The 17,605-nt window shown below is 44.9% G+C and overlaps 1 protein-coding gene across 3 annotated transcripts in view; it reads right to left on the minus strand.

Moving 5' to 3' along the window:
- ARHGAP32 (Rho GTPase activating protein 32) overlaps nucleotides 1–17,605 on the minus strand; it is a 171,301-nt gene that overhangs the window by 39,026 nt on the left and 114,670 nt on the right. For 2 of the 3 annotated variants that reach the window (XM_042832071.1, XM_042832070.1), the window contains exons 7-11: nucleotides 13,620–13,757; nucleotides 11,770–11,862; nucleotides 10,055–10,177; nucleotides 8,783–8,860; nucleotides 3,588–3,669 (exon numbers count right to left, since the gene is read on the minus strand). In XM_042832071.1, the coding sequence (XP_042688005.1) occupies nucleotides 3,588–3,669; nucleotides 8,783–8,860; nucleotides 10,055–10,177; nucleotides 11,770–11,862; nucleotides 13,620–13,757 (514 nt within the window). Of the gene's footprint in view, nucleotides 1–3,587; nucleotides 3,670–8,782; nucleotides 8,861–10,054; nucleotides 10,178–11,769; nucleotides 11,863–12,760; nucleotides 12,781–13,619; nucleotides 13,758–17,605 lie in introns of those variants that run through there. The other variant, XM_042832072.1, reaches the window with a different exon arrangement.

Consider the following 17,605-nt stretch of genomic DNA (forward strand, 5'->3'; position numbering starts at 1 on the left):
GTAACATTTTCATTTAATTTAGCTTTATTGAAACAGTTTGTTTACTGAAGGTTAACGAGAATGGTACTAATTAGGTACATTTTCTTTCCATATTTTTGCTATAAAAACACTAATTAAGACATTATGCACTCACCAGTGTCAAATGGCTGTTCAGCCCTGCCATCTGCAGCACGTCCCATCTATTTGCACCTTATTCTTCTCCATCTTTTAAATAAACACCCCTTCACATACCCTTGATTTCATATAATAAGAGCACATCTCCTTGTTAAATCTGAATTAAATGAACGGATCAGAGAAGAACTTGAAAAACATCCCTCCACAAACGTGGGCAGAGCTGTTGGGCCCATTGACTCCATTGCCCAGAGCAGGACGGAGGATGGCTGAGAACTATCCCTGAGTTTTTAAAAACACTCTTTTTGGAAAAAAGTTACCTTTTTACCCCCCATTTCTTCACTTGAGCTCAAACTGACAACTGCAGCTGTGCTCCAGTGGGAACAAGATGCTCCCCACCAGCAAGCATGCTTACAGACCAACAGCAATGCCAGCGCCTCCAGGCATGGGGCAAAGTGCATGGATGAGGTGAAGCACGGTTGGTGGTTTTAAATACTGTCAGACTACACATATCCACGGTTATGAGATAGAATGGGGTGAGACAGACAGCTGAGACACACTGCCTGGCAGAGCTATGAGCAAAAGCAGTGAGCAGGGACAGCACGAGCACACAGACACTGCTGCAGAGAGACAGCCAGAGCTGGGCAGAGATGGAAAAGAAGAGGAAATGCAGCCACAACCCACGGGCAATTCCCAAAAGTACAGTTAGGACTTGCACAGCCCATGGAAAGACTTATTCGAGAAGCAGTTTGCACTTCAGCACAGCGCTCCTCTCCCTTTGCTGCCTTTTGTTTCCATTTGAACTTCTGTCATTATTGGTACTGGATTGAAGACCATTGCAATATTTTATGGTTCCATTAAAATGTTGCCCTCATCACTTCTGCAAATCAAAGCCTCTTTCTGTAAATAACAGTAAAAACACAGGGCAGGAAGTTCTTTGCTTTCCATCTGCTTTTCATTACATTACTCAATGCAGCCAAATCTATGGACAATTAAACAGCACAAGCAGTCCCACATTTGTGAAGTCCTTTAAGGCAAAGAGCTTTATGCTGCAGATATAACACGTCTTGGAAGCTCTGCACACCAAACTTTGATTAAAGAAAATAAAGTTTGGATGCTGATAAGCATGTCTTATCAACCCCACATCTACAACTTATCATTAATTCTGGATGAAAGTCCCTGACAATGTTAGGGAAGGTCAAAAGCTCCAAGTGTTTCCCTTTAGGAAAGTCTCTATTCCAGGGAAAAAGCCAATCTAATGTTTAAAATGTATCTAAATGGAGGAAATTTAGTTTATGTGGATACTAAAGTGCATGGAAAATATCCCATATATGCATAAGCTGCAGATTAAAAGGCATTCAATGCATCGGGTGAGCAAAAAGCAAGCTCTGCATCTTCCTAGCAGTGCAGTTCCTTGGCTGACCCAGCTGCACACTTTGCAGCAATGCTTCTCAAGCACCTCATTGCTGCCCTGTGCCTCCCTCCTGCCCATACTGACACAGCAGCTGTGGCAACCCAGAGCAGCAAACTGAAACTCTCTCCTCCTCCCTGATGTTCTCACCCCTTCTGTCCCTCACACATCATTTTTTCCCTCAAGTCCTCCAGTTCTGCAACACAACATTCAATGTGCTTAACCACGGGAGGAGAACTGCTCCAAACTCCTTCCAGCTGCCTCCAGTCCCAACTTCTGCAGCAACCAAGGGAGAGTTGGAGCCATCTGCCTCCACCACACAGTGCACTGACATCCAAGGTGGAAAGAAAACAGGGAGTGCAACGCTGCAGTGATACAGTAACACTGATTCTGTGTGCAAAGGAAGGGCAGGGGGGGATTACAGAAACAGCTGCAACATTTGCTCTAGCAGTCCATGCATGTGAAGCCTTCTCACTGTGCTGCTTCTGCCTTTAATTGCACGCCTGGAATGACTGCCAGGGAAGGGCAGCAGGGACAGCCTCGTGGCTTGGCAATATCTCATCATATTACCTTTAATAGGATTCAGGCTTTTGTTATAACTTTGTAGCAAACATTTCCCTGGACTGACAGAGGAAATCCACCCCCCAGCGTGTTGTTAAAGCCAAAGAGAATTTATTAATCCATGCTACTTCATTATCTCTCATTAAAGCATAGCAAGAATCTACTCACTAGCAGTTCATGACGTTTAATTGCCTGAGCCATATTTAACAATAAACACTCGCTTATGATTGTTTCTATCAGCTCAGCCTGTACATAAAGGCTTCCTCATCCACCATGCTGCAGCTGGCAGAGCACAGAGCAGGGGCTGAGCACAGTGCATGGAGCTCAGCATCCAACAGAAGGAGGTACTGCCCTTAGGGAATGACCACCTGCTGCACTGCCTCCAACTGCCAGTGATCTCTCACACTGATCCCAGCAAATAAATTTGCACGCTCCCAGGAATAACAAAAGCTGCCAAACTGATTTCCCTGAACTGGAGAATGCAGATGAATGCAGCAGGCTGATAATTTAGGGTGCTCACGACTTCTTACCATTGACCTGAAAGCTCCCAAGTCCTAACACAAGGCCTGATAAAATGCATTTCCTGCAGTAAAAATCAGACTTTGCAATTGCATCCGTTTGCAGCATATCAAACCAGCAATCTCGTAAGATAAGACCATCATTAAAATAAAGAAAACAGATGAACCCTCATTAAGAAGCTCTCCAGCTCAACATGCCTGCTGCAAAACATTTTGGGACAGATCAGCAATTTCAAACTGCTTCTCATCATACAGAAGATAAACACACACACAAACACTTGTGCATAAGAAACTGGAGGAGTAAAGCAAAAGCTTCAGCACCAGTAAATCCTATGGACATCCCAGCACCTATACCTGTAACCACTTCCAACATGCACTAGGACAACAGGAGGAGGGCAGCTTACATCTCCTACTTATTTTCCCTTCCATCAGCAGAGCCTGCTGTTGGTTTGCCTGTACTTGACACAGAACCAAAGGGTGGTAGGAGTGGATGGAGCTGTATACCCAGAACAGAGGCAATGAGGATCCCAATTCTGTTCTAGCTGATTCCCTCCATCACACTCCAAAGAGAAAGCAGCTTGCAAAACCTGATTAATCTATTCCATCTAAATCAGCAGAAGCATTTTTGGACCACCGGTGTGTTCCTTATAGAAAACCACAAACACGAATGTAAAACACCCAGAGCTGGGAAGCTGCATGGATTGCTGCAGGAATCTTATGTTCTCACATGCCCAAAGTCTTTCAGACCATGCAAGAGATCAACACTGCTACTACCATGCAAAACACTGTAAGATATTTAGCAGTGGGTACCATTGAGAGAGGAAGAACCTGCAGATGGTCAACACAGAGAAAGAGCAGCAATGGAACGCATAGAGGATGATCAACACGGAGTGTGACATAGGGTGTACAAAGGAGATGTTAAACATGGAAGACATGAGAAAAGACTCCATTTCACTTCACTGCACCTTAAAATGCAACATACATACCTGGCTTTGGCACCGAATTGGTGACAGACTGAGGAACTTTGTCGTTAATTAGTTCAACACACTCACTAGGGAAAAATCCAACCTGTGGCAAGAACAAAAAGAGAGGCAGAGTACTGAATGCAGTGTTTCTAAGATCTGAAGTGTTCAACCCACAACCACATAACATTTTCTTTGGGATGTGCTTTCCTGATGCCCCACAACCTCATCCAACACAAACCAGACTGCATAAGAGTCATCATTCTTCAAAATGCTGCAGTCAGAAAGTCCACAAACCAAATAATTGTTCTGTTCTCTATGCTTGTACACAGGACAGAGATGGTCAACTTCTGTGCGTGGGGCAGGGAGAGGACAGTTTGCCTTAGAGCCCTACACCAAAGGGGAACTGAAGGGAAAGACTTCAGCTGAGCTCCCTGTGCGTGCAATGAGAAATCTAATGATGAAGCAGGTTGTTCAGCTCTTAGCATCTCATTCATCTGTACTCAAATCTCACCAACACCTGATCTTTTTCCACTCTCACAACAGTATATTCACCAGCACTTTGACACTGTATTCCTTTATAAAACTGCGGTAAATATTTTTGCATGTCTGTGTAGTGCCATTGCAGAAAAATGCATACTGTTCTATAGTAAAATAGGGAGAAAGTGCTTTATACAAAGTGTTTCTGAGTGCCCTAATTGCTTGCGCACAACCTGATGAAGGTGGGTAATTGATATTCCTGAAGCATTCAAATCAAGTACATTTAAACATCTTGTTAGACAGCTTAGATGTGGTTTTTGGTTAAAATGAATTCCACCTTAGAATTGAGAAGAGGTTTAGTAACATCTCCAAGGAGTAAAATGAGTTATTCTGTAAATAACAGAAGAGTAATTTGACTAGAAATAAACCCAGCTATTTCTAGAAGGAGCAGCATGGTGCAGCAGAACAACCTCTAACAGCAGCAGGACTCCAGGTCTCACATCGCTCCTGGGCAGCAACACCTCTGTCCTTCTCTCCAGCCTTTCCTCCCTTTGGATCACAGCACAGATCTGTGGCACAGCACAGAAGAGTGCTGGCTGGAGGTAGGAGCTTAGCCAGCAGCAGCATCTCCTGCCCCAGGTGAACTGAAAGCATCATCTCAGCCCTGCAGCCACGCTTTGCTCCAGTGCTGCAACAACTCATGGAAGGAGCCTGGCAGAGGGCTCTCCACATTGAGCCATCTTGTACAACTCCCTCCTGTCCCCAGGCAGAAAGGAACTCTTTCTTTCTCTGCAGTGATTTTCACCAGTAAGCTCCCAGTCAACCAGCAGCAGCGCCATGCATGCTGTGCCCAGGTGAAGAGCTCAGCCTGGGAGACTGTTCCTAGTTCTCCCTGGAGATGTGGAGAAAAATGCTGATTGGCAAATATGCAAGAAGTTCTGCTATTTAAACAAATGTCATCATGTGTATTTTAAATCACTGCTCTAAGAAATTTCCAATGCAAGAGATGCAGGAGACAATTTTTAGGTTAGGAAGAATAGAGATGTGGTGTGATGTCTTTCCTGTTTCTCGGTGCAATACAAAATGCCAACCATGGCTTTTGAAATGAAACGTGGCTGGGATGGCTGTGTCACTGCTCTGAGATATCTCTAAAGCCCTCCCAAATATAACATGACTCTTGCTTCTACACCCCATTTTTTGCCATGTTCAGAACCAACAATTGTAATGAACAATGCTAAGGGAAAGAATTCTGGCTTCTCTCAGCACTTGCAAACTCTCTGACGTTTAACTTCCTGCTAACAGAGCTGACAGCTTGCATTTTTTTGACTTATTTATCCTGACATTTCTTAATGATCCTCAGGAGATCATCTGCAGGGTCATCACCTATGACTTCTGCCTCATTCCCACCCACTTAAATGATGCTGCTTCTCCCTGCATGGAAAGTTCTCCATGAGTTTGTATAAATACATGAGTTAAGTCCAAGAGTTAATCTCAGCAGATGTAGCAAGGCGCTGTTGGTGCTGGGGCCAGGATTAAAGGATTTGGCAACGTACGAAAATTAATAGCAAGGATAACATATATTTAGATAAATACAAGGTCATGTGAAGGTTAAAAAATCACTCACGCCTGAACCAAGGGAGGAAAACACACTGCTGCTGTGTGCACACATTTCTACAGCAGCTTCCACATCATTTCTTTGCACAGACTTTGCTAAAGCTGGAAGATGCTGGAGGTTTCGTGGGAAAGACAAAATAACAGTAACCACTGTCAGTGGTGGAGGAGGGGATTCCAATGAATGGGAACGTATCAGCAACATAAATGTCAAATAAAATACTGTTTGAGACATTTTGATTGCATTTTGGTCTTGACAGAGGCTAAAGCACGGATTAAATTTAATTCAGTTTTTTTTCTGTTATTTGTAAATCGTAAAGGGTTCCAAAAGCGCACGATCTACTGCTGGTTGCACACATTCTTGTGCATCATTTTGTGCCACCTCCAGCAGCTGGGCAGCTTCCTGTTGTGCAGCAATGCAACTAATGAAGCCATACCCCAAAGACAGAATTATTAAGAACATCAAAAGGCAGTTGTGCATCAGAAGAGGGCCTGTCTCTGATGATTCAGCTATCTGACACTGATTGAAAAGACAAAGCATGAAGGAAAAGAAGAAGAGAACAAAGAGGGCTGGGAGGCTGTTATAGTGGAGGTGGCCGTAATTTAGGTAACAATCTTACAATGAAAGCAGTGACTCACTGAGGACATTTGAAAAGAAAAAAGCTAGAGGAAAAACATCTTAAAAATGATTGTACTTTAACCAGGGAAAATGATAAAAGAGCCAAACGGGTTGTTTTGTTCCGTGCAGGATTAAGTACTTTGCAGTGCAGTCCTTAGATCAGATACTGGGGGAAAGGTGCCTGCAACTGCAACAGGAAACAGAAGGACAAATTCCCAAGGAGTCATTTGGGCTGGCAAAGCACAAACCACCCTTCATACTGAATCAAAGCTGCAGTTCAAATGGAGCATATCTGCACCCTGCCAGGTCTGGTTTCTCCGGACACCTGTAGGCAAAAAGTTCATCGATGGTCAAAGCTTTCCAGGTCAGGATGAGAGATCTGGGAGCACACCAAACAGTGTGCAAATAAAGCAATAAGAGCCTTCTTATATTCTGAGGGAAGGACAGCTCTGGCAGCCAGCTCCAACGCTCCTGGAAGGACCTCTCATTGCCTGGGATTCCACTCAGATCGTCTTCTTCTGGTGTGTGCCTCCCCTACACACGAGGTGATTTTACCCACATTATCCATCCAGACTCACGTCCTGTTAATGTGCTTTCCGTTAAAAATATGCATCATCAAAATAGAGAAAAGAAAACATCAAGATGGAGGTAAGACAAATCTGAAAGATGCTGCGTATGACGGCCCATGGCTCCTTGCAGATGACTGCACTCCCACTGAGCTGCACTCCTGCAGCTTTCTGTTACGCATTTTCCATCCTGCAGTGTGAATCTGCCATGCAAAGGCCACCACCTGAAATGCTTCCCAAATACTTCCATCACAGAACAGACTGCTACAGGATATTCCAAAAACTGGAACCCACCAACCACGAGGTCGTCCTACATCTCCTCCTGGTGCCACCCCTGCCAGAAGCACAGCCACCTGTGCTATTGACAACCTGCTTAGAGATAACAGGAGACAGTGCTCAGAGCCTCACCTGAGGAGCTCCATACTACCAGCCATGCACTGGTGTGCATTTCACAGGCTGCATGACATTACAAGCAAGTCTTTGCTCCCTGCAGCACAGATGATGTCAGAATCTCAGCGATCTGGCAAGACGGACTTTGTTGATTTATTTTATCAATTAAAACGACTGGCTCAGCAGATTGTGATCATTTTTACAATGGCTGTTGCTCCTAAATGGGAGCAGAATTGTTTACCTGGAATCAACTCTGTAAAAGTCGCACAGTTTTATCAGTTCTTTTGTAGATTACAGAACAAAATCCTTCCCCTATGTCCCCGTTTTTAAAGCATTAATTGATGGCACTGAACTGCAATACATCCCTAGGCCAGGTGCATCAACACCAGAGAAATATCCCCCATCCTTCTGAATTCTCTTTGTGCATATTGGCTCACACAGTGGATTTCTGTTTTCTCTTACCAATTCACTCAAGTTAAATACAGCGTAGTCTGATCACTGCAAGCAGTACTAGAGCACTTCACTAATCACTAAGTCAAAGCAGCTTGGACATCTTAGTGAGATATTATCAGAACACCCACGCCTGATATAAAGGCACCAAAAGCTGTATCTATCTCAGGTGCTCTCTCATGAGACAGGAACACAGCTCTGGATGTAACATCCCATTCAGATGGGATCCAACTGCACGCAGCCCTGGTATTAATGACAGCAGAACCACGACTGAGTCTGGCACTGAAAAGTCCATCTCAGTACACCAAGAGGGCTTTCTAGGCCCAAACTCACAAGTGTGGTCAGTTCTGACCCCCTCCAGCAGGAACTCAAAATCCCACCTACTCAGAGGAGCAACAGAACAAATGTTCCTTCCTGCTTGGAAGGAGCTGAAACTCCTGCAGTGTGAGGAGACAAAGCCAGTTCCCCCCCTTTCAGCAGCTTTGGGACTTTGTTCTGCAAATTAATGCTTTTTCTTTTAATTATTCTTAATAAGTAGTTCCACTGAACAGAATAACAACTCTGTGGAAGGAAAGCACCACTTCAACTCAGAAGTTTTGGTACCTAAGTCACAGGTAAGTTGCAAACTGAGTCCAAATCTCTCTGCTGGCATTTACAGAGAGCAGCAACGTTAATGCTTTCTAATAAATGGAGGCATGAAAGCACACACTAGTTGGCTCGTCCAAGTCAGTGGCAGTCTGACCAGCTGCCTTTGTCTGAGCCCTTTCCATCCTGCCTGAGCTAGTTTTAGATAGTGGAAAGAATGGTATAACCTGAGTAACTGTCAGCTGTCTCAGACAGGGCTCAGTAAAAGCTCCCCTAACATCAGGCCAGCAGCATCAGAGTCACAGCTGTCCCTGCTCTGCACAGTTGGTGAGGAGACAATTTCTACAAAGGCCATATTTCAGCTCTAGCCCAAGCCTAGAGCAAAAGGAAAACAAAGTCTTCTTACACCAACACAGGGGAAGTGTTTATGCTCATAATTCTGTGCAGGCAGAGCAGCTCTAAGCTGGGACTTCTGACTTTATTTAAGGTGTGCTATCAAGGCTGAAGCTTGTGCCTACCTGAAATCCGTGCTTGCCCCTCCACCAGGTGGTCAACTCCTTTGGTGGCATATCAATAACAGACACAATGTCTCCCACCTGCAAGAGATTGGCAACATCAGCTTCAGCCAGGAGGAAAGCACAGTTCAAAGGGCAGCACTCATCTGCGCTGCAAAAGCTCTGAAATTTGTGAGCAATTGCACCACCGCAGCTCTGAAGGCATTTGCCTTTATAAAACTGAAGCTGGAAGCAGAACTGCAATCCCAATGCTTACAATTAATAGAGACACCAACAAAGTACCTGCATCATGCACTGCATGCATCTGAACTGGAAGATGACAGACCCACACGTCTTTCTGATTAGCTCCGTTCTTTGGCATGCAGGAGCGATGGCCTTGATTTTGAATACGAACAAAGCCCTGGCAGCAATAAACTCTCACTACTATTTTTACTTCCTGCTGAGAAATGTGATCACAAAAAGGCTCCTTTGGGCAGTAACTGTTTTCCTTCACGCTTTTTTGCATGACACAGTGAATGCTCCATTGATAATGCCACGGTACACAGAGCAAAACACATTGCTTTGGGATAGAAGAGCCAGGAACCCAAAGATTGCATGGCCCACTCCTCTGGGCTTTGCATCCAAGCAGCTCCTGCTCTGCATCAAGCACGATTTCCAGAACAGCTATGGATTATTGCCTGTCTCCTCAGTACCAAATTTTTGACAATCTGGTTCTTCACTTTTCATGGGAGGAGAAGTTTTTAAAAACTTTAGAATAGGAATATAGGCTAAATAGAACTGGCCTATGAATAATTCATTTGGCTTGTATCCATGTACACACATGTCCTGAATGGATTGAATGCACACTGTTGAGTGCAGGTTCTGCTGCTGCTCAGAGACCAGGCTAGAATACTTGGCAGTAATCAAAAGATACAAATGCCAAGTAAAGCTATATTTTATAGATGACTGAACTCCTCACTGTATCCAACCCACTGCAAGTCTAATATTGAGCTGAATCTTCTAAGCTTCACCTCATCAAACACTGCAGGTTGTCCAAGGAGGCTGTGGATGCCCCATCCCTGGAGGCATTTAAGGCCAGGCTGGATGTGGCTCTGGGCAGCCTGGGCTGCTGGTTGTGACCCTGCACATAGCAGGGGGTTGGAGCTGGATGAGCATTGTGGTCCTTTTCAACCCAGGCCATTCTATGATTCCAAAGGTGTCTGAGTGTATTCCTGATGCGTTCACACATTGCACTGCACTTGACAACAAGGAATGCCACTGCTTTTAACTACTTACCTCAAAGGAGAGCTCATCCGGTGCCTGGGCAATGTATCTCTTAATAACATGGGCAGCAGCAATAGCTGGAATGTTAATAGATGACTCCTCATGGACCAGCAGGTGGTTCCCCTTGTTATCAATCTGAAACAAAGAACGCAGGCGGCTGTGAGGCAGCTGAGGACAGGCGAGGAAGCGTTTTATTGGTGCTCATACATGGCTGAGATTTCAAGCTGATTCACAGAGACAGCACAGCTTGGGGCCCCCCAGAGCAGAGCAGCACGGAGAGGCATCACAGAGCAGAGTAAACAGAAAGAAAGGGGAAGAGCAATTCGTGGAGTGTATTTCAGAAGGTCGTACATCCCCTCCATCCATTTAAGGACAAAAAAACTGTATCTGTTCATCTCTGTGTACAAACAGTAGCAAGACAGTGGATGCTTACCCCTCCCTTTAACATTTAGTTGCATTGTTTTTCTCTTAAGCGTTTAAAATGACAATACAAGAATGACCACAGAAATTCCCTGCAAAGGAACGAATGCTCAAGAAGTGCAGAACAAGGGGAAATGATGTCAATTGGAAACTCGTGACACTTCCAGTTTTCACCCACCCTTTTATTTCTTGTTATTTTCAGAAAACATGGCTGCATCCCCTGCTGCTATCAAAATTCCCAGGTTTTTGTGCTCACGTAAAATTTTGCAAGAATCTCAGTTAATTGAAAAGGTTATTCTAGGGAATTTAAACTGCACTGCAGCAATTCCAGTGGCATTTGCTGCCATCTCTACTTCTACTGGGTTGCTCTAAAGGCTATCACAGTTTCAGTTTTTTATCTCTAATTTTCTTCCTCCCTTCATGCTGAGAAGGTTTCCAAGATTCGTTTCGTCCCAAAGGACTTCATGGAGAGGAGCACATCTGCAGGGAAAGCTGCAGGGAATGCACTGGGCCCTTATCATAAGCATTTAATAATGAATTGCAAGTCTAATCACAATTGTTTCTGTTCCTGGTGTGCAAGGAGTATCAGCAGGCAATGCAGACACATACACCCCACCCAGACTGATCAGCAATGGCACTGATGCACACAGGTGGCACTGCCCCCTGAGCCCCATTTTCTCCTGCACTCTTGGCCCAAGAATGTTGACTGTTTAAGATGGTAGAAGGCTGCTAAGAGGGAAACCAAAGCTGCAATTCACAAGATGCAAACAGTGCCACTGCAAGCACAAAGCAAGCTCTGCTGAGCAGTTCAACCAGCAGTGACGGCAAACGGGAGCAGATCATATCTATTGTTTCTGCAGCTATAGCAAGGAGGAAAGAGAGAGGAGAAACAGCAGAAATGAGACAGCCCCAAAAAGGAGTGCAAGCTGTCCATTTCCTGTAACCCATTCCTTGGAGACCTCATGGACAGGACTGAGATGGTGGTTGGCTGACACCACCCATGGTTCATCAAAAGAGCCACCTTCCTTTACTTTGAGAAAACGAGAACGACACCTTTGGGTTATAAAACCCGACCAGGATGGGACAAATCCTTTGCATGTTTATAATGCCTGATCTGATTCTTTTTGTACTACACCTTTCGTGGCCATCCAGACACCTGTAGTGGGGAAATTAAGCTTTAGGACTGCTTTTCAGTGATAGATCTGGAAGGTTTATCTCTCTCTTTTGAAAGGCAGGAGAGCACATCTGCGGCTCACTGTGCTGGTTAAAGTCAGGGAACAAAGAACAACCAGAGCTTCATTTTGTACCTCCATCCATGTCAGGGCAGGCCCACAGTTGATCTTATTGCATGCGATGGCCGAGAGACGGGACAGGTAAGCCATCAGCGTGTGGGTGACAAGCTGCAATAGAAAAGAAACACATAGAGTTAACTCACTACAGCTTTGAGAGACTCCTTCAGAATTACCATTAATTACCTGTTGGCATAGGCCAGTGTTACAGGAATAATATTCACTTTCACAAAGAAATCTGCCACTAGGAGTAGAGCACACCGTACTCAGGATTGCAGTGACTACATGACAAAAAGTGTCTAAAGCTGCAGCTCCCTATGAAGGCAATGGGATTTTGATATAAGATACGTAGATTTTTAGTAATTTCTCCTGTAAAAATACCCTGAATTTACAGCCTTCCTCTCATCATGAATTTCACACGTGCACAAATCACTGATATCATAAAAGAGAAGCCAGTGAGGTCTTCCCAAAGCTTCCCTGCCAGTGTTATGAAGCAGAATTACAGAGCAGAGTTTGTAGGACTGTTTGGAATAGTTCTCCTCAAACATCTGTTCAGACGTGGTCAGTTCCAAACAGAAATGAGCCCGGGACACCACGCAGCTGCAGGACAACATTCCACAAAGCAGAAGAGCTGCTCAGCATCCTCTGTGCTCACAGACAGGATGCAGACCTTCAGCCTCACGGCATAAAGTACACATTGAATGCATTTGATTAGCTGCACAAATGAAGATTTAAGAGGAAGGAGTGATTACAATATAATTAATTTTTAAAAAATGCAGGAATTCATTATCCTGAGTATTGCTGCTTCTGTGCAATTTAAGAGACTAGTAACTTTAAATTCTCTTCAGAAAGAACTTGCATGAAATCAAAGCAACCAATAAATCACATTATCTGCTGAGCAATAGAAGAGCATTATTGACCCTCTGTACCGAATGGCAGAAGCCCCATAGTCTGCAGCAGGGGACTGATTTCAACCATTGTGTGCAGTTCTAAAGCAATCAATCCTCACCCAGTTGGCACCGAAAGAACACAGACACTGATTTACAGATCCTGGATAGATTCTGCTTTGAACGCTCAGAACGGCTTCAATTTTCTGATCTCCCATTTCAGACAGGCAACATTCCCCTTCTGACAGAGCATGTCAGGGTCGGTCCATGGCCGTGCTTGATGGTAGGGGGCAAACACACAAGCACAGGGCCCAGAGACAAGTGACCTGTGAAATGAAGCAACGGGCCCTGCCTGTAACTGGGATACAGGCTCTTCCCACAGCCAGACTGCAGCCCAACAGAGGCGGTTTTGTCATGCTCTGCTGGCTCAAATAACCCTCTGTGGCCACACACTGCATTGTGTCTCTCTCCTTGTCTTTCAAAATGATGCAGTCAAGATGCACCTGCTACTTCCCAGCAAATTATTTCGGACGTGAATGAATCCCCCAGTTATCCACAGCAAAGAAGCTGAAGGATTCCAATTCTCAGCACGCGACGTCTGTGTGACAACAAACGAAAAACCTCTTGCTCACGCTTTAAAGACAATTTAAATGTGACACTAATGCAAATGTACTTAAAAAGATAACTTCAGTCATCCTGAAGCTATAAATACAATCCAGCATTTCAGTGCTGTGGCTGCAGAGCAGCATCACCCCCTAGGAACGTTGACTGTGTTAAGTCAGCAAATATCCACAGCACCGGGGAAGCTTCCCAAGGCAAACCAGCATCCTGGTTGAGGCACTGACAGCACAGCCTCCTTCTGGATGCTCCCCACAGCTGCACATTGATAGGTAAGAACTCGCCGGCCGTTTCCCTTTAAAGCCATTGAAATTAAAGGCTGGAAATGATGCCCTGCTCTCATTCCCTGAGCTGGTAACTTACCTCTGGGCTGTCCCTCAGCACGTCGGAGCGGGGCAGCTCTGCGAGCTGGGAGAAACGCCGATCATAAATGCAGAGGTGGAGATGCTTGTCGAGAACTCGGAAATCCTCGTAGCTGCGCTTCACGATCCAACTCTTCCCCTGCACAGAGAGAACAGCCCCATGCAGTTACAGACCCACCAGGGCTGCTGGGATGAGGAAAGTAATGATCCTGGCAGAAGTAGCAGACAGCTCTGGAGATCCCGCTTTGCAAAGCATTTGGAAGAGCTGAAGTGCCTTAGCGATATTTACGTGTGTTAATTTGCATTGTGAGTGCTCTTCTAATTACACACCAGTGGGTCTGCACGTGGCCCAGAGGTTGTGGGACCCAGCAAAGCTGTTAACAGCCCCATCTGATGGGTTTTTGTAGCATTTTTGTGAACAAGGTGTCTTTGCACAAACGTAAATTACAAAATGGTTGTATAAACAGCTTGATACCAGATCCTGCACAGGGTGAAGAACATGCAAACAAGGATCTGAAGGCAGCACTGGGGCTTGCGACATTTCTGTAGGTGCCTCAGGCAAATCTTCAGCTGAATTTAAGGGGAAAAAAATCTATGATGAATAACAACACTATGTGAAAATTCACTCCTGATTGCCTATCATTTCCCCAATTAAAACCATTGACAAGATGCACACTGCTCGAGGGGACAAGAAAAAGGCCATGGCAGCGCAGCGTAATTTACCCTGCAAAGCTTTTAATATCTAATGACTGTTTCTAAATGCTTCATGGCCTATTGTGATCAATTAAAAAAACCCATAATAATGCAGCAGTTTGTGGGTCAGAGCTCTTTACGAATGGTTAATCCTCCAGTGCAGCCCAGAAGATGATGCTATTTCTGTTTTACAGACATGGACTCTGAATCAGTGGCCACGGACATCCACAAACCTCCCCTCCTTCTATTCCAAGCGCTTCTTCAATCTTTCTTTTCCAGAAACAACGGTGTGGCCACATTGAAAAAGAAGATCTTCCTGTCAGGTTTCCCATAGAGGCTTCACAGCCATGGAAAGGACGAGGGCAGCAGCAGAGCCAACAGCAAAGCCCTGCAGCACAGCACTGAAGATGTCAGACAGAGGATCCATGCGCTCCAAGTTCCACAAACACCAACCAAAAGCATTGCTTTTCTACTAACAGCCAAAGCTTGTAGAGAAATTGTGAACACAGAGCCCATAATCCAGTGCAATGGCTATTTTCCTCCAAATTAATGTAACTCCAGATTGTGTCCTATGCCCATAAACTCTGCTTTCAATACTATAAGAAGTGATTTCTATTTCACAAGCTTTCAGAGGGAGTATCTATACAACACAAACTCCTCCTAATTTCTATAAGTCACTTCACTTTTAGTCTATAGGAAAACAAAACAACAAAAACCAACCCAAAACAGGACTGCAAGTTCTGCCATCTTTTTTTTGCAAGTAAGTGCTTTTGCTCTGTTGGTAGGTCGCCAGCATGACCTTCAGCTGAGTGTGGTTTGGGCACCAGTGTAGCAAACAGCAGACTGAGAAATCCCTGCAATCTGCTCTTTGCTTCTGCCCTACCCAGATATCTCAGCACAACCTCCTATGCTGCCCACGAAAAAAAAAAAAAAAAACCTATTTATCAAATGGTCACAATTCTGTCATTCACAACATTTTGATGGAAAATGTTGGACTGTGGAAACACAGCCTTGCTGTCATCCATGAAGCCAGCAGGAGTTAAATGCAGAGGACAGGACAGGGGGTCAGGCAGTGGGGCAGGGTATGCAGAGCAGCCTGCACTGCCAGCACTCTGTTCACGTGCCACAAGATGCATCCATCCCCTGCCCAACACAGAGCAAAGCTGCTGGCAGTGATGAGATGCTGAGTAACCAGCAGGGACAGCTTACCTCCAGCAGCTCCTGGCCCTTTCTCTCTCCCACAGGTTCCTCTTGTGCTACACAACCCCTGTTGCAGTGTGAGCCTCGTGGAGGAAGGTAACCCAGAACCCCTGCTCCTTTTCCTTGCAGCTGCTAAGCAACAGCTGAGCTCACCATGAAAGCTGCAGCCTGCAGGCAGGGGAGCTGCATGTGGGGAGACAGAACTGCTGCAGCCCAGTGCCCAACACAGCCTTGATTTCAGGCTCTCATGCATGAGGGTCACAAGAGTCTCACAGGAATGGGACTCCTTCCATCCCACCCAAAAGGACGGTGCCTATGGTGTGCTGGGAGGGAACATGGTTTCAGGAAGGAAAACCACGCATTTCTACCCAGCAGAAAGTTACCCAGCATCCTAAATATATTTCCCAGTGACCCACAGCTTAAAGCCCACCATAAATAAATTAAAAAGTGTACGTACAAAAGTTCTGAACTGTTCTAACAGTTGAGCAAAACAAAGTTTGTGCAGATTTGGAGCCTGAATTATACACGTTAAAGCAAAAATAAGATGGACATATTTATAAGGGATGCAATAAGGAAGGAACCAATGCAGCAATCCAGAACAGAACTGGTCCAAGCTCAGTGCTTCCCCACAGCCCTCCAATGCGAAAATTGCAGATCTTGCTCCCATTTCCTGAAAATTCTCAAGTTTCAGAAAGGTCTCTTTTTTTAATATAGAAGGTAAATAACACAGCAGAATAAAGAAAGCAACTGTTAATTCAGCCCCGTGTTGCCAACCTCATGTTTGCAGCTAAGTGTTTCACAGCAAAGCTAAGCACTGCTGATGCCTCAAGCAGAGAGCATCCAAGAAGCAGAAATGGCTCCTTCCTATTTTATTTCCATACTCAAGCCAATGGATGCCCACCATCTAATTTCCAGTTGCAGTTTCAAGGCTTACTGATGGCCCAGATGCAGACAAGCATGTGATATCCCATTAACTCCAATAGGATGCGAGGATAGGGGTGAAGCTAAGCACACAGACAAGTGATTTCCTGAATTCAGGCTTTCAGTTACAAACTGGGTATGACACATTTCACAAAGACAAAAAATCAAGTCCCAAATGAAGATGTCAGTAATGCCAAAAAAGGAGCCATCACTATGTTTAAAGGGAAAAAACCTGACTGCTGACTTTGACATAGAAACACAAAAAACCTCTCGAACAAAACCAAAGGTTTCTTCTGGAATTTCATTATACAGAAACGTTCACAATGACAGTTACGGAATTTCTCACAAAATGGAAAATTTTGGTTCATTTCTTCCCTTATTACAGTCTGATCTTCCATTCTCTCCTGCTCTTTCAGGCTGTGTAGGACTAAATGCATCATGAAAGACTGGCGAGACTTCAGAATATTGCACAGGGCTCCTGATTTTCTCCCATAATCAAAGCTGGAAGTGTCATGCTAGAAAAATGATTCGAAATTACCCAACTGATGATTTAAATTCCATGGAGCCAGAGATTGGAACCTTCCATTAGTAAAACCACCACTCTGAGATCACAAATGGGAAAAGGCTACACAGGCTGCACCTCGCAGGATACAGAGGGACAAAGATTCTGAAGCACAGCTCCACAAGCAGCACTTATAGCTTTGCTGCTCAAACAGCCCAAGGAGGACAACATGCAGCCAAGAGAAGTTTCCATGCTCCCCAAACAGCCCAGCTGGTGATGCTCCCTGCTCCCCTGTCCCAGCATTGAAGGGCACAGCATTTCCTCTCCTCCACACCTGTGATGTGATTCACTTAAAAACCTGATACACCCAAGTTTTATGATACATTTACAGATATGCTGTCCCTACTGTGCAAGGGAAAGTAAAGGACTGTTTCCAGCTGAAAGTATTTAAGTCTGCCCACACACCCTTCCCTTTTGTCTATCAATGCATCTTCCAGGCAGACAGGGTGATACACTGAGCTCCAGCACGCACAGCCTTCCTGTCCCACGGCCTGAGCCTGTTTTCTCTGCAGCACCTACAATTTATTTATGTTAAGGCAGGAGCAGACCTTTCTCTTCTGGTTCAAATGCTCCATTCCTGAGAGAAATCACACGGACGCTCCCATGAACCT

Source organism: Centrocercus urophasianus, unplaced genomic scaffold (genome assembly GCF_019232065.1).
Source record: "Centrocercus urophasianus isolate 14NV4802_14NV808 unplaced genomic scaffold, USGS_Curo_1.0 seq_37, whole genome shotgun sequence".
In the NCBI taxonomy this organism is placed as follows: Eukaryota; Metazoa; Chordata; class Aves; order Galliformes; family Phasianidae; genus Centrocercus; species Centrocercus urophasianus.